At 35.5% G+C, this 18,889-nt stretch overlaps 1 protein-coding gene across 1 annotated transcript in view; it reads left to right on the forward strand.

Annotated features, from left to right (window-relative positions):
• Nucleotides 1-7,983, forward strand: part of LOC123543436 (steroid 17-alpha-hydroxylase/17,20 lyase-like) — a 34,260-nt gene extending 26,277 nt beyond the window's left edge. Inside the window, exons 4-8 of the mRNA XM_053538917.1 lie at nucleotides 4,023-4,161; nucleotides 5,071-5,239; nucleotides 5,872-5,973; nucleotides 6,296-6,475; nucleotides 7,617-7,983. Coding sequence (XP_053394892.1) covers nucleotides 4,023-4,161; nucleotides 5,071-5,239; nucleotides 5,872-5,973; nucleotides 6,296-6,475; nucleotides 7,617-7,937 — 911 coding nt within the window. The 3' untranslated portion in view covers nucleotides 7,938-7,983. The remainder of the gene's footprint in view (nucleotides 1-4,022; nucleotides 4,162-5,070; nucleotides 5,240-5,871; nucleotides 5,974-6,295; nucleotides 6,476-7,616) is intronic.
• The last annotated feature ends 10,906 nt before the right edge of the window (nucleotides 7,984-18,889 follow it).

Genomic DNA, 18,889 nt, shown 5'->3' on the forward strand with positions numbered 1-18,889 from the left:
ATATTATGATCTAAAAAGAAAACTAAGAATTTAACCTCAAGAAAAGCTTGTTTTAGCAATTTCCCAAATGTAAACAGGTGAGTCAACAAAACTGTCACAGCATGCAAAAATGAAAAGTGCTAATTCAAAAATTTTACAGGGTGTGGGGGGGGGGGGGGTTGGGGATGGGCAGGGGACTCGGACCCCTTGAGAAAAATTGGCCTCGATGTACGTGCATGGTAACCTACTACCTGGCAGTATGCGACATTATGAGTAAACGCTTCTTTCCATGCACAAAATGACCAATCGCAATTCTGTCCGGTTTTTGTTGTACAAATTTCTGACGCGAAGAAACAATTTGACTTGTTTATCTTCTTGATCATTGGGGGCAAGAGCTGCATTTACACTACTGTCCCAGGAAACAAGGCTCATCAAACACAGTACAATTGCGATTTTGTCTGGTTGAAGGCAACTGGGGAGTTTCCATTTTCTATTTTTAAAATGTTCCATCAACAAGGTTCTATTGATCTTTGCGGTTTATGAGACATTTGAGAATATATCCAGCACTGTGAGTTATCTGAAAAACAAATAAAATTTACAAAATCAAAGTGTTAAATATTCTTTAGAAAGCATTTTAACAAATAGAATAAGCCTGAAATTACAGTTACATGTTAGATCATGTTAAGGTAAATTTAAACTAAATTTGTAAATTTCAATCGTGTGTAAAATTTTGAAGAGACTGGGCACGAGTATCGGACCTGTGACAAAATATATGACCAAACTGAGTCAAAAATGAAAAATATGTAGTGAAATATGATACCCCTTCAAAAGATACATATGTCTACTGTTGACATATGTATCTTTTGAAGGGGACTCATATTTTACTGTATATATTTTTAATTTTCGACACATTTAGGATGAAAACAAGGATTTTTATCAATCTGGTCATATTTTTTGTCCGAGGTCCGATACTCGTGCCTGTGGGAAAAATACTCAAAATTTTGTAGGTGCTACAGCCTGTATTCAGATTTCAGAGGCAAATTCAAGTAAACAAAATCAGTGTGTGCTTAAAAAAGGAAATGAACAAATGAACAAAAAAATGGACTTTATTTATCAAGTTTTGATTTTTTCCCCAAAAATACGTTTGAAAATGGGGGGTGGGGGTGGGGGGCCGAAAAAGGGGGACGAAATGACCAATTTGAAACCGCCAAGGGGGACGAAATGACCAAATCGGGGACGAGTTGACTGGGAGACGAGTTGACTAGGGGGCGAGTTGACTGTAAATTGTTTGTTATGGGCCTACTTTGCAAATGCGTGGCTCTGGGGCTTTGTTTTTTCCCAAGAAGTCTACCCTTACCTATATTCATTTGCTTCCGGAATTTAGACGCAGGATTTCTCAACGATTGAATTTTTTGGTCAGCATGGTACATGCTACTACAGTACCACAATTTGGCACAAACATAGTCACAGCAAACATCTCACAAATTTTTTAAAGATGGCGCATAACTGCAGCAGCTTTGGAAACCAATAGAAATACTCGAATCAGTTGACCCTCGGTCTTACAATAACAAATCAAATATGCCAATACAAAATGATCTCCTGCGATTGCCAACTTTTGAATAATTCGACAGGTAACCAGCAACTTCCTGTAAAGCTGATTGGCTGAGGTATCTTCGGTAAACAAACATGGCGGTGCATGTGATCTAATAGCAATCGGGAGACTGTACTTTCTCAATATTTAGGCGTTTTCAATTAAAACTGGTAGTAACATATATGAAGTTTCATTTTAAATGGTACAGTTTTACTGTTCTTGATTATATTTATATGTAAAGTTGACGCAAGTCCGAAAAAGATACACGTAAATTATTAATGTTGTCTTACGATTCATTCGTCCCCGTTCAACTCGTTCCCATTTTGACAGTTGGTCCGACTCTCCATGTAGAAATTTACACATACTGCCTTTTAAACATTGTTTTTATACAATGTGTACAAAATAGTTAAAAACAAATAAACTGGCAAGTTTTATCGACTATCCTAGCTTTTCCGAGGAATACATGATCAATATTTGTAATTTAATATTCATTTATTTTCTATTTCATTTTCAGCATACTATGAATTTGAAGAATAATTAAAGCATAGTCATACTCACGACAGCAATGGCATCACACCTAATAGTTAAGTTTTTTGATCAAGTCTGCTTTAAAAAAAGAACAAAAAAACAAAACAAAAAAAGCAAACAAAAAAACTTTTGAGATTTATAATTAGATATGCGCCAACATTTACTCCAATTTAAATATTTTGAATATATCTTGTAATATCTAATTGATTTCCAAAAAAAATCATCTGAAGAAATGTCAAATTGTCTGCTTTAAATTTTTTTTTAAGCGAAAACAAATTCTAAGTCAAACTTTTTCTAGAAGTAAGAAAATTTCAAAGTCAAACTTTCGCCTCTCACGAAGAAACAAAAATTCTAAGTCCAACTTTACGCCTCTGTTTGTCTTACATGAATTGGTTGCGCCTGATATCTTAAAGATTATGCCTGGTTTTCTTGCGATTTACGTCCGTAAGTAAAATAGAATTACCTGTCCTGCACCTTTACGCCTGGTTCTTGTCACATAACAACCCATTACGCCTGATTTACGCCTCAAAATCAGGTGTAGTACGTCTCATTATTTCATAAGGGTCACTGGGTGGTTTAAAACATGATTAGTTGGAGAAAAAATGGATCTTGGAGTAAAATCAGTTGGAATATGCCTCTTTGGAGCCTTTCACACAGCACCCATTAAAAAAATAACACAGTTGCTGTTAACAACATTAAAAGAAAGTATACACGTTAGAAACTAACTAGGTAAATCTAAATTTTTAGAGATATCTGTGATATCTAAACAAAGAAAAATATTCAAGTGACAAGAAATCTTGTGTGAAACTGCTAGCCAGATTTTACAATAATTTTACACAAATGGTCCTTGTGTGATCCTCTACCAAGATTGTTCAAAACATTTCCATTAGCCAGCAAACCAGTTAAATTTATTTCACATTTTTTTTTAATTTCTGAAAGAAAGTTAATGAAACTCTTTTTGTTCCTAAAGAGGTCCGCCAACATTTACTGCAAAAATATCTTGTAATATTTAATTTATTTAAAAGAAAAATCAGAAAAAGTCAAATTGACCACTAAGTTTTTTTCAAAGTATAATGTCTCTATCTTATGTAATAGTCAGAGTCAAAATTTCCGCAACTGAAAATGTCTAAGTAGAACTTCTCCGCATTACGAAATTGAGAAATGTTTAAGTGTCATTATTCTGCATGTTTTCAGTAAAACAAAAATTATTTTCCGCAGAAACTGAAGGTTTCCGCAACTTTTCCGTATTTTCTCCGCTTCTTGAAATGCAGTGCGGAAATCTTAGCTAAGGGCGATCAAATATAGACTAAAACTTGACTAGATTTCAAAGTAATGTTTTTCATTATTTCTTTGTATCCATACTTCATTTTACTCTTGTTTTGGGGCTTGTAGGAGTGTACAAATTTCTAAGTGGAAAAAGTCCGTCTACAAAATTTGACTAAGTCGAAAAAGTCCGTGTCTACCAAAATGATGTGTGGGTTGCAGCAGGAAAATAATGAGAGTTCGCACGGAAAACTGATTTTTCCGCACGGAAAAATGAAAGTCTCCGTACAGACTCCAGAAAAAATCCTTGTCCGTGTCAATTTTACACGGAATATATTGCAATTCCTGCTCAATTCTTGCCCAATAACGTGCCTTCCGTCTGGACTTTTCGTACAGGTACATTTTGAAAAGCGTACATCTGTTTACAATTTTCTTCGTATAATATTTTCATTTTCTTGATGATATTTATATTGCTTGAAAATAAGAAAAACACGTAGAATTCATCAAACATTGTCATTTAGTAAATCTGAGTTAAATATGTATTTTAAGTAGTATGTGTCTAGGTTACTTGTAAGGTAAACTTACGCATTCACTTCAATTCATGCAGTGTAAGATTTGTTAGATTTTTTCTAGTTAAGAAAAACTAAATAAATTTTAACAGGCCAGCTTGTGAATGTTACGGATTGGTCATTAAGGATGGCCATGGATGTTGTAGGACATATGTTGTTGCAGTTAGACATGCACGCGCTTGAGGGACAACAACAGCTACTACTGGAATGTCTTATGACAATATTACACAGGTAGGGTACAGCCAGTTTTATGTTTAAGACTACTGGTAACGAAAATGTAGTGATTACAGCATAAGTCGATCCCCCACCTCGACCGGAGACAGCATAATTCTTTGCGGTATGACAACTGAGATTTCTTATGATTTTTTTAACATTTTATATTCAGCATTAGGACCTCAAAATCCTCCTGATCTGATGTTATGGTAATTTATAGTAAATGAAAAAACGATATTCGTACATATTTCTGTTTACGACATTAATTTGTGCGTAGTGCGTCTTTAAGTACATATCATTTTTTACACACAAGAGGTTAAGACCTAGAATCGCTCATTCTGACTTCTGAGTATGATCTTTCCCTCAACATTTTTATTTTCATGCCTTTTAGTCATTCAGTTACTCTGGGCATTTTCTTTCTGACAGAATGGCAGGTCTTTCTTGAAAAAAAGTATTTTCCTGTACGCTTCGCACGCTTGACTGTACCAGTACACCAAAACTAGATTTATTATCTGTTGTCAGCTGCTGCCCATTATGCATCATTATCTTTTTAAATGTGAACCCCATGGTCTTTGTAGAGACGGTACCTTTCGTTTTTTTTTTCAATTCATCTGATTTTGTGTTTTTGTTTGAAAGAGGAGCTTGTTTTATTTTTATATAAAATACAAATTATGTATGTACAATGCATATTCTGCAGAGCAGCTAAAAATTGCGCTGAAAACTGAAATGTATTTTTGTACAAAGGTTATTGTTCTTAAGAAGTTAATTTAAAAAGAAAGCTTAATCGTCTTCGCAAAAATATCAACTTTACAAATGTTTTTCTTCTGGTGAGGTTGGTTTGTAAATAAACTAGCATTGTCTGCCTTTTTAAGGGAGGTATTCGCTTTGTACAAGTGTCGTTTAACAGAGATTAAACAATAATTGCAGATGCTACGCGTTAGGCGAGATAACTGCTGACAGTAAGGAGTTCAAAGAAGCAAACGACAAATTTGAAAAACTTACAACGAAAATCCTAGCAGACGCTCTAAAAATAGAAGATCATCACGATGAGAAACGATTAGTAGTTAAACTGCACGAGGCGTGTGGTTTTGACTTGGTCAGTATAGTATCAGTTATACTTAGTATTCATCATGTTTGACTCTTACACGCAAGGAAGTCAGTTTGCTGATTTGCAGAATGCCGGTGGGTTTACTCATTTATAAATCTGAAACAGAATTTTACCGTTAAATCTGAAATATTTTACCCTTGTTGTCTGTGTAACAGTAAACCCAACAAAAATAGAATTACATTTATTGCGTACAAATCTGGGAATTTTAAAATAACAAAAAGCAAAAACAAATAATGGTGATAAGAACTGTTTAGTTTTTCAATTATATCGATTCCTTTTGATCTCTTATTTTTTCATAATAAATCACTCTGGCAGTGTTTTTGTTTCCATTGAAAATTAAGTAGTTTTGGACAACAAAATTTAATTATTATTGTAATTTAATTTCAGTTTTTACCTTTTCATGTAAAAAAGCGGTATTTTCATGAGTTAAAATTTTGCACGGGAAATTTCTTAAAGGATAAAGGCATTTTGACCATGCTAACACCCATTGAGATATATAGAATGATTTATGATTAAAATATATGATCATTTCTTAATTTAAAGGAAAACTATTACATAATTAGAGACTTTTCTCAAATCTTTGACCAAAATACCTTTAAACATATTGTTTTCAACGACAGGCTCGAGACAACATGAAATTGTTCCTAATGGCAGGTTCTGAAACTACTGCTGCTACAATACCAGTGCTGCTTTATCTGCTAACCACATATACAGATGTACAGGTAATACTATTGGTGCATTAACAAAGAAAAAAATGCGGTAATTCAGTTTTTATCTAGATATGAATAATATCTGACTTGTGATAGAAGGTCGCCGGTAACAATATGCACATGAAATAACTCAAATGAAAATTAATTGTTGGAATTGTTAGCCATTGCTTCCGTATCTCACACGAGGACAGAATGTATATAACAGATGCTGCAGGACCTAGTGTATTACAAACCCTCACCTCAATGTTTTTATTAATAAGATATAAAAAAAACGAGTCGTTTGAAAGATTTTCTTTGTCAGTGATCAGTATTTTTACACTTTAAACTGTTGTAGGAGGAACTGCGGGCAGAGGCTAACGAAAATATCGACGCTCTGTATAAAGATCCCTCACTGGCACTTCCAAAACTTGAAGCCGTCCTGAAAGAAGTTTTACGTGTATACCCTATAGCTCCTTTCATCAGCAGACAGACGCTTGAAGAGGTCAATGTTGGAGATTTTACATTCGAAGCAAATGTACGTTATATGTAGATACTCACACTAGACATTCTTGGATAAGTAAAACGTACCATGTGATACTTATCTTTAAGGTAGCAGTGCACTGGTAATAACAATCGGCAAATTACGTTTCATAATATCTCCTCCGGATGTGATTCCGGCGTTTTCCAACAGGTACGAAATGTTCTTGAGACCGCCGAAGAATGCCGAAGGAGGATACATAAAAATGTGATAACACGAAAATGGCCGAATATCATTACGAGTTCAATACCTTAATCGAGTACTTTGACTTGTTTTGATGACGGTTATTTGAATCGTCCCTACTGAAATATGTCAAACCTGTCTATAAAGACCACACTTGGGAGAGGCAAAATGTGGTCTTTATTGGGGGGTGGTCTTTATTCACAGATTAAAATACACTGTAACTGTTCAAATCGGAAACAAAACATGTGGTCTATAAAGGCAGGTGGTCTCTGTTCAGAGATGGTCTTTAACACAGGTTTGGCTGTAGGAGGATCCTTTGGAAGCATAGAACACAATCGAGCAAAATCATAGCAGACTCAGTTTGACGAAGTCTGTTCATGAAAGGCAATGAAATGTGCAACACCGCCCATGCCACCTAGAGCCGTTTGAGCGGAATTCTATTATAAAACATACTTAATAGACTCCGTGATCCAAAAGGACCAGAAATGTAAACAGTATTGAGTCATATTATATTTAAAGGCTGCTGTTGTGGCTGGAAGTCCTGTTCGAGCATAGAGATTGCAGCAAAGTTGATTTTGCCTCGGAAAACAGCACTGTATCGGCGCTTATTTTTGAGGCTAAGTGGCAACCACATTAGGGTCCGAAGCGGTGATCTTCGTGTTGTAGTGCCAACAAATTTTTTAACAGCATCATTCACATGGGCAGTTTATATAATAATATTATGTGAATTCTGCTGAAAATTACACCAAGAAATACTGCAACGTTGTCAGATTTTCAGTATTCAGTAATGACAGTAAATGTTGGGTCAAGTATGGGTAATGAGGCAAAACAAACTCAGCTCAGAATTTTGTCGCACCTTTCATTAATGGGTTCCTAAATCTTCTGTGTGATATGCTTAATATCTGATTGCCAGAAGCCCCGGTTTATCAAAGAAATATTATTTCATATTTTGCAGACTGACATTAAAGCGTTCACATGGGGTATTCATCGCTCCAAGAATCAGTGGTCGAAATCGAAAGAATTCATTCCGTTTAGGTTTTTGGACAATTCCAGTCGGGTATCCTCTAAAATGTACATACCATTTGGCGCTGGTTCGAGAGTGTGCATAGGCCAGCACCTCGCCTGGTTGGAACTTAAAATTGCCACAGCTGTCATGCTTCATAGATTCAATATTTCGAAGATTCAAGAGACTCGAACCCTCAGATTTGTGACAGACTGGGCTCACGCTGTTGTTCATCCAGACAAAGACTTGCTGTTTCGGTTTGAAGTCAGATAATTTGTATTGAAATAATCTCAGAAAATTTATCTTTTGATTGTCTTTATTTCATTTTATTCATTTTCTCAATGCCGAGATCAGCGCCGTTGTAATGCACTTAACCTCTATGACATACGAGCTGTTGTTTAAACGAACTAAAATTATTTAGTTTTATTTTGTTTCATTTTTAACTTTAATAAAAAATATAGAGAAAAGATAAATCAGACGTGTAAATTTAAATGTGTAAAGCGAGAAGCATACATAATAACCCGTCGAATTACAATAATACTGATAAGCAACATGATTGTGCATTGCATGTCTTAAATAACCCTAACACCGGGATGGTTTCCAAGGTAACCAGCAAATATTGTATATTGTCCTCTGTCGGCAAGTCTAGGGTCAACAATCAGGTCACCGCTATTGTCGGTATTCTTAACCATGGTTTTACCAGGCTTATGGGACCAAAGCATATTACTGCTAGCCGGTAGAAATGGTAGTCTGTGAACGGCCAGATGGCCAAAGCTATGTAACATATTCCCGGGAACATTCTTGGGTTGAAGAAGGGCAGTGGAATCAAACCATCACGCAATGTGGCGCTGAGAACACTACGGGCTGTCACGGGTCTGGAGAAATCTCGACCAGACGCGCGGCCTAAAAATATACTAAAGTATTGAACTTGTCTTTTTTTATCTAAACTTGTTAATGATGATAACCGTTTCTGCAGTTGATCCGTGCGTAAAAAGTATGTGAAAATTTCATGACGTTAGCTTTACACAAATAATGCTCAAATAAATTTCATACAGCATTATGGCCCATTTTAACATGGCGACACAATATTATGAAGCGTTCTTGAGATTAACGGAATGAGTCACACAAAATGTTCAGGTAAACCTCTCTGTGGAAGTTCTCTTATGTCAGGTACACCAGTCTGTGGACGGTATAATTACATACAGTGATAAGTCAAGGTAATCTCTACGGATATTATACTTTACACAAACAGAAATGTCTAGGTATACCGTTCAACAGATGCTGTACTTACACAAAGTGATATATCTAGGTAATCCACTCTCTGGTCGTTTACTTGCATACACTAATATATCTAGGTTATCCACTCTGTGGACACTGAACTTAATATACGTTAAGGTTATCAACTCTGTGGCCATTATACTTACACAAACTGATGTTCCTAGGTAATCCATTCTGTAGATGTTATAATGAAATACACAGACATGTCAAGGTCATCCACTCTGAGGACGTTATACTTTACACATACTGACATGTCTAGGTAATCCACTCTGTGGACGCTATACTTTACACATACTGATATGTCTAAGTTATCCACTCTGTGGACGCTTTACTTCAACATACTGATATATCTAGGTAATCCTTTCTTTGGACGCTATACTTTACACATACTGACATGTCAAGGTAATCAACTCTGTGGACGCTATACTTTGCACATACTGATATGTCTAGGTAATCCGCACTGTGGACGGTATACTTTACACATACTGATATGTCTAGGTAATCCATGCTGTCTACGCTCTACTTACATATACTGATATGTCTAGATTATCTATTCTACGGACGCTGTACTTTACACATACTGATAAGTCTAGGTAATCCATTCTGTGGACGCTATACTTACATACACTTATATGCCAAGAGAATCCACTCCCTTGACACTATACTTTACACATACTGATATGTCAAGGTAATCAATTCTGTGGACGTTATACTGTACACATTCTGTTATGTATAGGTAATCCATTCTGAAGACGCAATACTGCATACACTGATAGGCCTAGGTAATTCATTCTATGAACTTATGAACTCTATACATACACATACTGATATGTTAAGGTAATCCGTTCTATGAACTCTAAACTTACACATACTGATATGTTTAGGGGATCCATTCTATGAACTTTATACTTAAACATGCTGATATGCCTAGGTAAACCAATCAATGAATGATCACTATGTAACATATTCCACTGATCTGACTGCGTAAACCATTCAAGTGACATCATAGCTAACATATTAAAACATGAGTGTGATGTTACGTGAACACATACATGTATTCGCAAAAGTTTGTGTCAGTCTCTGTGTAGCATAGTTAAACATATATGCCGAGGCAAACCACCTTGTGGACGTAATACTTACATACACTGATATGTCTAGGTAAACCACTTAACAGATCACTGGCAAACACGTTCCGTTGATCTGACTGCGTAAAGCACACCAAGGTTATAGCTTTATAGCATGTTCTTTCCTCACTTACGTTACAGCTAACGCATATTGACCTGACTAAATGAACCATTTCATTGACGTAATAGCTGACACATACTGACATTGCTAAGTGAACCATTTCATTGAAATCATAGCTGACACGTACTGACCTAGCTAAATGAACTATTTCATTGACGTTATGGCTGACACGTACTGACATTGCTAAGCGAATCATTTCATTGACGTCATAGCTGCATATATTTCATTGACGCTATAGCTGACACGTACTGACCTGGCTTAAAGAACTATTTCATTGACGATGTAGCTGACACTTACTGACATTGCCAAGTGAATCATTTCATTGACGTTATAGCTGACACGTACTGACCTGGTTAAATGAACCATTTCGCTGACATCATAGCTGACACGTACTGACATTGGTAAAAGAACCATTTCATTGAAATCATAGCTGACACGTACTACCCTGGCTTAATGAAATATTTCATTGACGTTATAGCTGACATGTACTGACCTGGCTAAATGAACTATTTCATTGACGTAATAGCTGTCACACCTGGCTAAATGAATCATTTCACTGAAGTTATAGCTGACACGTACAGACCTGGATAAATGAACCATTTCATTGATGTTATAGCTGACACGTTCTGACCTGGCTAAGGAAACCATTTCAATGACTTTATAGGTGTCACGTACTGACATTGCTATGTGAATCATTTCATTGACTTTATAGGTGTCACGTACTGGCCCTGGCTAAATGAACTATTTCATTGACGTAATAGCTGACACGTACTGAACGGGCTAAATGAGCTATTTCATTGAAATTATAGCTGACATGTACTGACCTGGCTAAATGATTTTTTTTTTCATTTATGTTATAGCTGACATCTACTGACCTAGCTAAATGAGCTATTCCATTGACGTTATAACTGACACGTACTGACTTGGCTAAATAAACCGTTTCATTGATGTTATAGCTGACACGTACTTACCTGGCTAAATGAACTATTTCATTGTCGTAATAGCTAACACGTACTGGCATTGCTAAGTGAATCATTTTTAGCTCGACTATTCGAAGAATAGTCTAGCTATTCTACTCACCCTGGCGTCGGCGTCGGCGTCGGCGTCGGCGTCACACCTTGGTTAAGTTTTTGCATGCAAGTACATACAGCTATCATTTAAAGGCATATAGCTTTGAAACTTATTTATTCTTTTTCTAGGACAATTACCAACCTCACTGGGTCAAGTTCCATAACTCTAACATGTATTTTGAGCAAATTATGCCCCCTTTTGGACTTAGAAAATTTTGGTTAAAGTTTTACATGCAAGTTACTATCTCCAAAACTAATGCAGATATTGAATTGAAACTTCACATGTGTCTTTGGGGTTATAAAACTATTTGATAGCACCAAGTCCCATAACTCTGACCTTCATTTTGGCCAAATTATGCCCCCTTTTGGACTTAGAAAATTCTGGTTAAAGTTTTGCGTGCAAGTACATACAGCTATTACTAAAAGGCATATAGATTTGAAACTTATTTTTTCTTTTTCTAGATCAATTACCTACCTCACTGGGTCAAGTCCCATAACTCTGACATGTATTTTGAGCAAATTATGCCCCCTTTTGGACTTAGAAAATCCTGGTTAAAGTTTTACATGCAAGTTACTATCTCCAAAACTAATGCAGATATTGAATTGAAACTTTACATGTGTCTTCGGGGTTATAAAACTAGTTGATAGCACCAAGTCCCATAACTCTGACCTTCATTTTGGCCAAATTATGCCCCCTTTTGGACTTAGAAAATTCTGGTTAAAGTTTTGCGTGCAAGTACATACAGCTATTACTAAAAGGCATATAGATTGAAACTTATTTTTTCTTTTTCTAGATCAATTACCTACCTCACTGGGACAAGTCCCATAACTCTGACATGTATTTTGGGCAAATTATGCCCCCTTTTGGACTTATAAAATCCTGGTTAAAGTTTTACATGCAAGTTACTATCTCCAAAACTAATATAGATATTAAATTGAAACTTCACATGTGTCTTCGGGGTTATAAAACTAGTTGATAGAATCAAGTCCCATAACTCTGACATGTATTTTGGGCAAATTATGCCCCCTTTTGGACTTAGAAAATTCTGGTTAAAGTTTTGCGTGCAAGTACATACAGCTATTACCAAAAGGCATATAGCTTTGAATCTTATTTATTCCTTTTCTAGGTCAATTACCAGCCTCACTAGGTCAAGTTCCATAACTCTTAACATGTATTTTGAACAAATTATGCCCCCTTTTGGACTTAGAAAATTCTGGTTAAAGTTTACGTGCAAGTTACTATCTCCAAAACTAATGCAGATATTGAATTTAAACCTAACATGTTTCTTCGGGGTTATAAAACTAGTTGATAGCATCAAGTCCCATAACTTTGATATGTATTTTGGTCAAATTATGTCCCCTTTCGAACTTAAACTCTTTTGATATTTAACATTTTGGGTAATAATTTCCTGCTTCTGTGACAATATTTCGAATAGTCGAGCTTGGCTGTCTTACGGACAGCTCTTGTTATTGACGTTATAGCTGACACGTACTGACCTGGCTAAATGAATTATTTCATTGACGCAGGCCTTCCAACATGGCCGTGCAAAAAAGAAAGAAAAAAGTGGGAGGTTCCTACACAAAAAGGTAGGAAAAAACAGAAGGTTTGCAGAAAAAAGTAGGAAACGTAGGAGGTTATTAACATTAAATTTACAATGCTTACGTTAATAGCTGTTAATACAAAAACTACAACAGGCCCGGATCCAGAAAATTTTTACTGGTGTGATGGAGGGTTGTGGGGGGGGGGGGGGGGGGGGGAAGAGGGGAGGTCACCAGTCTAGAATGAAGACGTCACCACCGAGGAGTACAGCAAGCGCTGACAGTTGGTAGATATTGGAGAGTGTGTCTTTGCCCATGTAAGGGGGATCTGGGGGTTCTCCCCCTGGAAATTGTTTGAAATACAGGTATGAAATGGTGGCTTCTGGTGCTTTTGCTGGTGGCTGTACACCCCTCAATTTAGGGGGTCAGGGGGCTCTCACGTATTGACCTCGCCCCGTGTTCACAAAACATTTTTAGTCTCAGCTGAGTTTGATAATGAAACATTATATGTCATTTATATCAAAACAGCAAGGCTAAAACAAAATTTAAAGTTCAAATTGAAGTTTGGTCATAATTTTTATTATAACCATTAAAATATGATTTTTTGTTTCTAATCTTTTTTTAAAAGATGCCAAAATCAAGAAAAGAATGATGACAGCGGCGAGAATCGAGCCCGGACCCCTGATGCAATAAAGAAGTTTTCCGTTGTCGTTACTAATAAGACTATAGTGGAGTTAGTGTTCAATGCGCGTTAAACATGGATATCTATAATCAAGACAATTGACCGCAACTTGAATAAAACAACTAATGCTCATGTGTTTCCGTAAAATAAAGTGTTTCAGAAATTAAGTTTCAAAGCATTCTTTAGGAATACAGCATTTATTTTTCAGATATCTAAACTATCCCTTTTTTGTATTGTTTTCGAATGATCTGGAGGTCAGTGCCCTTATTTTCTAAAATCAAGTATACATGATAATTACCTAGTCTAAACTAACATTATTATATACAATTTGTGGTTCTATATGAAGAAGAATGGAAAATATTTGCCTAAACCTTTTACAAAACACCATAATGATCAATAAGACTCAAATTTACGCGCAATATTTTTAATTAACATGCACCATGATGATCCTGAACCACTTCATTTGAATGAATATTTAACGATATGGCATCATTAATGTCCTTACATTTTATTATTGTCAATTCGTTCATGCAAAGTTTGATAATCAAAATGATTTCCGCCGATACATTACCGATTTCCTGACGGTGTCAATCACGTGACGCCGTACGGCTTTTTCGATTGGATAAGGTGATGAATTTAGTAACAACAACTCTAGCCGAGGATTTGTGCTAGCACCTACTGTGTTGAAGACTCGCTGTCCGAATGGATTTTTCATCTCTACGACGAAACCACTGTATCCAAGCTTTTCGCTCATCCTGAATGTAATAAAGATTAGACAAATGGCACCAAGTCATACTTATTTGCCCTTGCAATAAAATGACATGTTTGAGGACTGAGATATTATATAGAGTAGATCGTGTTTGTATTCAAATCCCTTGTATTTTCAATTTTTAGAACTGATAAGACAAAGATCGGGTGGGCAGACGCCGAGCGTCCATGTTTTTTGTTTTTTTTTTTTTTTTGTAATTAGTGATGTTTTTCTTACGGCTTAAACCTTCTTAAAACACAAGTGATATCAATAATGTTTTGATCAATGAAAAGGATATAAAACAAGCAATTTATTGATTACTTTTAATTATTATTTCGAAGTAAAATGGATTAATTTTGAACGCTTAACTTACAGTGTTTTTTTTTCTAAAAGTTTGGAGCATCGCTACGCCACTATTAAAATCATATGTCAATTAAAATGGTTATTCATTTTAAAAGATATTTAAAACAGAAAATATGAAAATCGTAAGCATTTCAAAACTTTTTGAATTTCTAAAATCCATAAATGAGCGAAAAAGTTATCAAAAATTAAAAATTCCGATCCTATACAAAAACGATGTAAGAACATTTGTTTTGGCCACCACCAGATAAACAGGTGTTAATGTGTGACGTCACGGCGATCTCTCCTATAGTAGGTACATCTAAAATTTGATGGAATTAGTACGCCAGAATACACATAACATGTCTTTAAGTAGGGCTAGTTTGACCTGTTTACGGCCATTCAAAGACTATTCTTCATACGCGGCCGGTCAACCACAAGTTTAGTGCAAGATTTCATCTTGAATAGCTCTGTTTATTTAAGGTATCTTTTGGTTTGGATTGCAGAAAAATGCTGTATATATTTTATACACTGTCTAAATAAATTAAGCGAAGAAAATAATTATGGTCTGATACGCGGAACTGATGTTATTTATTTAAAACGACTTAGACACGAGTTGATCGTTATACTACGTCCATTTCATCTGGACAAGGAAATTGTTTGACGTCTCCAATTATACGTGATTCAGATAAAAAAAAACGCTAGACCTAACAGTCACGTCTTGAAATTTATGCACAACACCTTTTAATTTGTTACACATCAATTAAACATCGCTATAAACAAGTTGTACTGATATCGCCTTTGAAAAACATACATATCAACGTTTTACACGAACAATTTATTTTAGCAAATCAAAAACAGCAACAACAATAACAACATGATAAAAAAACAAAACAAAAGAAAAACAAGCGTTTCGATGGGAAGGTAGGAATTATTTGCGATATGAAATAATGTAACGGCAAAAGAAATGTTTTAATTTTAAAATTTTAATTTCACAAACATGTTTTATGTAACTGATACAAATGTTGTTTAACTGCAGTATATACAAGACCTGAACTTTACTTTGGAGATTATGAAATCAAACAGAATGTGAGGCGGGGGCCGTTGGTGCCATATCTAACCTTAATTGGGTGTGTGTGTAGAGGGGGGGGATTGAAACAAGCTAGGGTTTTGTTAGCGGCGTGGTATTATGATGTAATGAAAAAAGTAAAGGCAATGCTTTTTTACACAGTATTTTCTCATAAGATCGGAAATTATCCTCAGAAACATTAAATTTGCTTTGAAACACTTGCCTTAAATTGTGTATGTATAGCAATTATCACAAGCTAATGTCATATCTAACCTTAAATTGTGTATGTAGAGCATTAATCACAAATTAATGTCATATCTAGGTATAGCCACTCCAAAAACTTCGCATCTCGTATTAAAGGCCACCAATGAATCAAGACCATTACACTTTACAGATCACCGTGTTCAAAAATTACATATTTCGGTGGCCTTTAACAAGACCATAAGCTGTTCGCTTAAAACATACATGTACTGTTAAGACCACTGTTTGACTTAATAACGCTCAAAACGTCCTGTGTATTGTAAAATGGTGTGAACCTGCGTTTAGTGCAAGCAAGGACGATGTTGTGTTTAACTTAATTTATTTAGTATGAATATTGTAGAGAAGAAAACAATAAAATGAAAAAAAAAGAAAAAAGATTAAGTCAGTTTATGTGTAAAGTTTTCATTTTCCCCAGCGTTTTGGATTTAACAAACCTGAACAGATTCACAAATACTAACAAATTACAGAATGAAATATTCAATTATTATTTTTTTATTATTGAAGGCTTGGTATAAAATGGATCTTAACTGGTTTTACAATAATTTTGGTTTCGGGACAATATCAAAGTAAATTTCATTTATAAATTACTATTCTGTTTCCTGACAACAAAATAATTTGCAACAAAACAATAATAAAGCATTTTATTAATTTCTACATGCTGTCAGAAGCTACATACATAAATTTGCATTTTATAGGTACATGACGTTCATAAAGGAAAATCTAATAACAAGATCACCCATGTATTAAGACCACATGACCAATCTGACTAAAGTACTTGCAATTGATCTTCTAAACGAGGATCTGAGGATGACCTATTCAGATTCATCTTTCTATATATTATTTGAACTTCCGATATTACTTTTTTTATTTTCGCAAATCTATTTTTATTTGAACCAACCAGACGACTCGTTCCAACAAGCATTTGGCTGATCCATCAAAATAGCGTCAAATGTCGAAGGTTGAGAAAAAATGTGCAGTCAGCTCAGGCTCGAACCTGGGACCCCTCACTTACATGGCGAGTGCTCTACCAACTGAGCGAAAAGGCTGCCTGGCGCATATTTTCCCCTTACGTGACCAAGTGCGTACCGTGACACATGATACCTTTCAAAACACGAGAGCGCAGTCATGATAAACATGCAAAACCAAGGCTAAGTTTAGAAAATTGCGCACAGTATATCTAACAAGCAGTGGTTGGTGGGTAAAGCGTTTAGCTGCCAAAATTGGGGTTGTGGAGCCGAGTTTTATGTCTGGCAATGTCAAATATTATTTTTCATGCTTTATCTGCGTAACTTAGTAGCGAGAGGAATGTCTCGTTCAGCATGGGTTTTGGAATGTTCATGTATTGGAAGAAATACTAGATCTTTTCCAGCATTCTCAATGTACACGCGAACTACTGCAGAAAATTTAAAACAAATCTTAAGACACCTAAGATCTAAAAGGGATATTCCTTATCGCCAGCGTATCCAAGAATTATTAGGAAAAAGGGAAAAAGAAGATTCAACTAAAATATAAACTAAGTTAGATAAAATAATATTACATTGAAATAAAGAAAGAAAACATTCATAGCCCAAAATTCGAACCTATGGCTACTTGTTTAGGAGTCAAACATCAAACTACTTCGCAACCGAGTCAATTATATCTTCCTATAAAATTTCTGAACGAAATTACTGAAACACTACTATATATTGGAGAGATTTATGAATGCCAGATATGTTTTACGCAGAATGTGTGCATACACTATATTTTATCTGTATATAGATGGCTGACCTTGTTGACCTTGCCCTATTGATTCTAGCCGCTATCCGGAGTTAGAGAGGGTTATTCCTGTCTAAAATCCAAGACGGGCTGGAAGTCCGGAAAACACGCCAATCTCAACGCCATACTGTGCAAAACCTGCAGATGTAAATAAACGGCAATATTCCTTCCGCCACTCAGAACAATGTTTCAAAAATTTTGGAGTAATCTTCCAATTGTTGACAAATGGAAATGATTAGTACACTGATCTGCTCTCAGACTGGTAATCACCCCTATGAGATGACAGGAAAAAAGACCAGTTTGCCATAATGGCATTGTCGTATATATTTATCACTTGGATATTCTGACTGAACTAGGTTTTATTTCAAACAGTCCTACTCCTAAACACTACTCTTCATAATTCAATTTACCTAGGGTATCTACAAATAATCTGGTTGACCTAAATCTTATATTTCATATCCCATGTTAGCTAAATAGGTTGATAACACGACTTTCAATCAGGAGATCACAAGTTCGAATTCCGGATGACCTGTACATATTCGTTATTTGTCTACAGCTATTCGAATCATGTGTTACTTTTGCAGAAATTAATTAAAACTATAGCTAGAAATCCGGAGATATCTGTTACATTAAATGATCGCACAAAACAACGCTTATTAAAACAACACTATTCTAAAGATATCGCTTACTTATGGAAAATATGCTATTTTGAGTTCGTAAATGTTGTAGCCAAGACTTGCTTTAAAAATAGGAATTTTCTTTTGTTAACCGAGCACATAACTTAATGAAAGATTAGTGCTTGTTTGTGCACCAGGTTAAAGACTATATATAGAGTTTATAGGCTGAAGTAAAAGTTAAAGCAGAGAACAAATTACCTTCATTTATGAATCCACAAACTCCAAAGTGGAGAGGATTCAGGAAAACAAAAAGAGCCAACTCCATATTAATGTGAATCTCTACAGACATCGCATGTGAAAGTCACTGACGGCTGAATGCATTAACTATATAAATGCCCTTTTCGTGTACGACCGTGTTAATTACATTCCACAATTAATGATTCAAACTTGTAAGACATGGCGGACATTGCTTCTGACGTTGTAACGGCGGTTTCCTCATACCACCTTGTTTACGCACAATATTGTTTCCTGTCTTTCCTGTCTTTTTTACGTTCAAGTTTCAACGTGTTACGTATAAATCTAAGATACAGGTGTGTTTCAGAAAGGTACACAAGCTTGAACA

This window comes from Mercenaria mercenaria, chromosome 3 (assembly GCF_021730395.1).
Source record: "Mercenaria mercenaria strain notata chromosome 3, MADL_Memer_1, whole genome shotgun sequence".
NCBI classification, from domain to species: domain Eukaryota; kingdom Metazoa; phylum Mollusca; class Bivalvia; order Venerida; family Veneridae; genus Mercenaria; species Mercenaria mercenaria.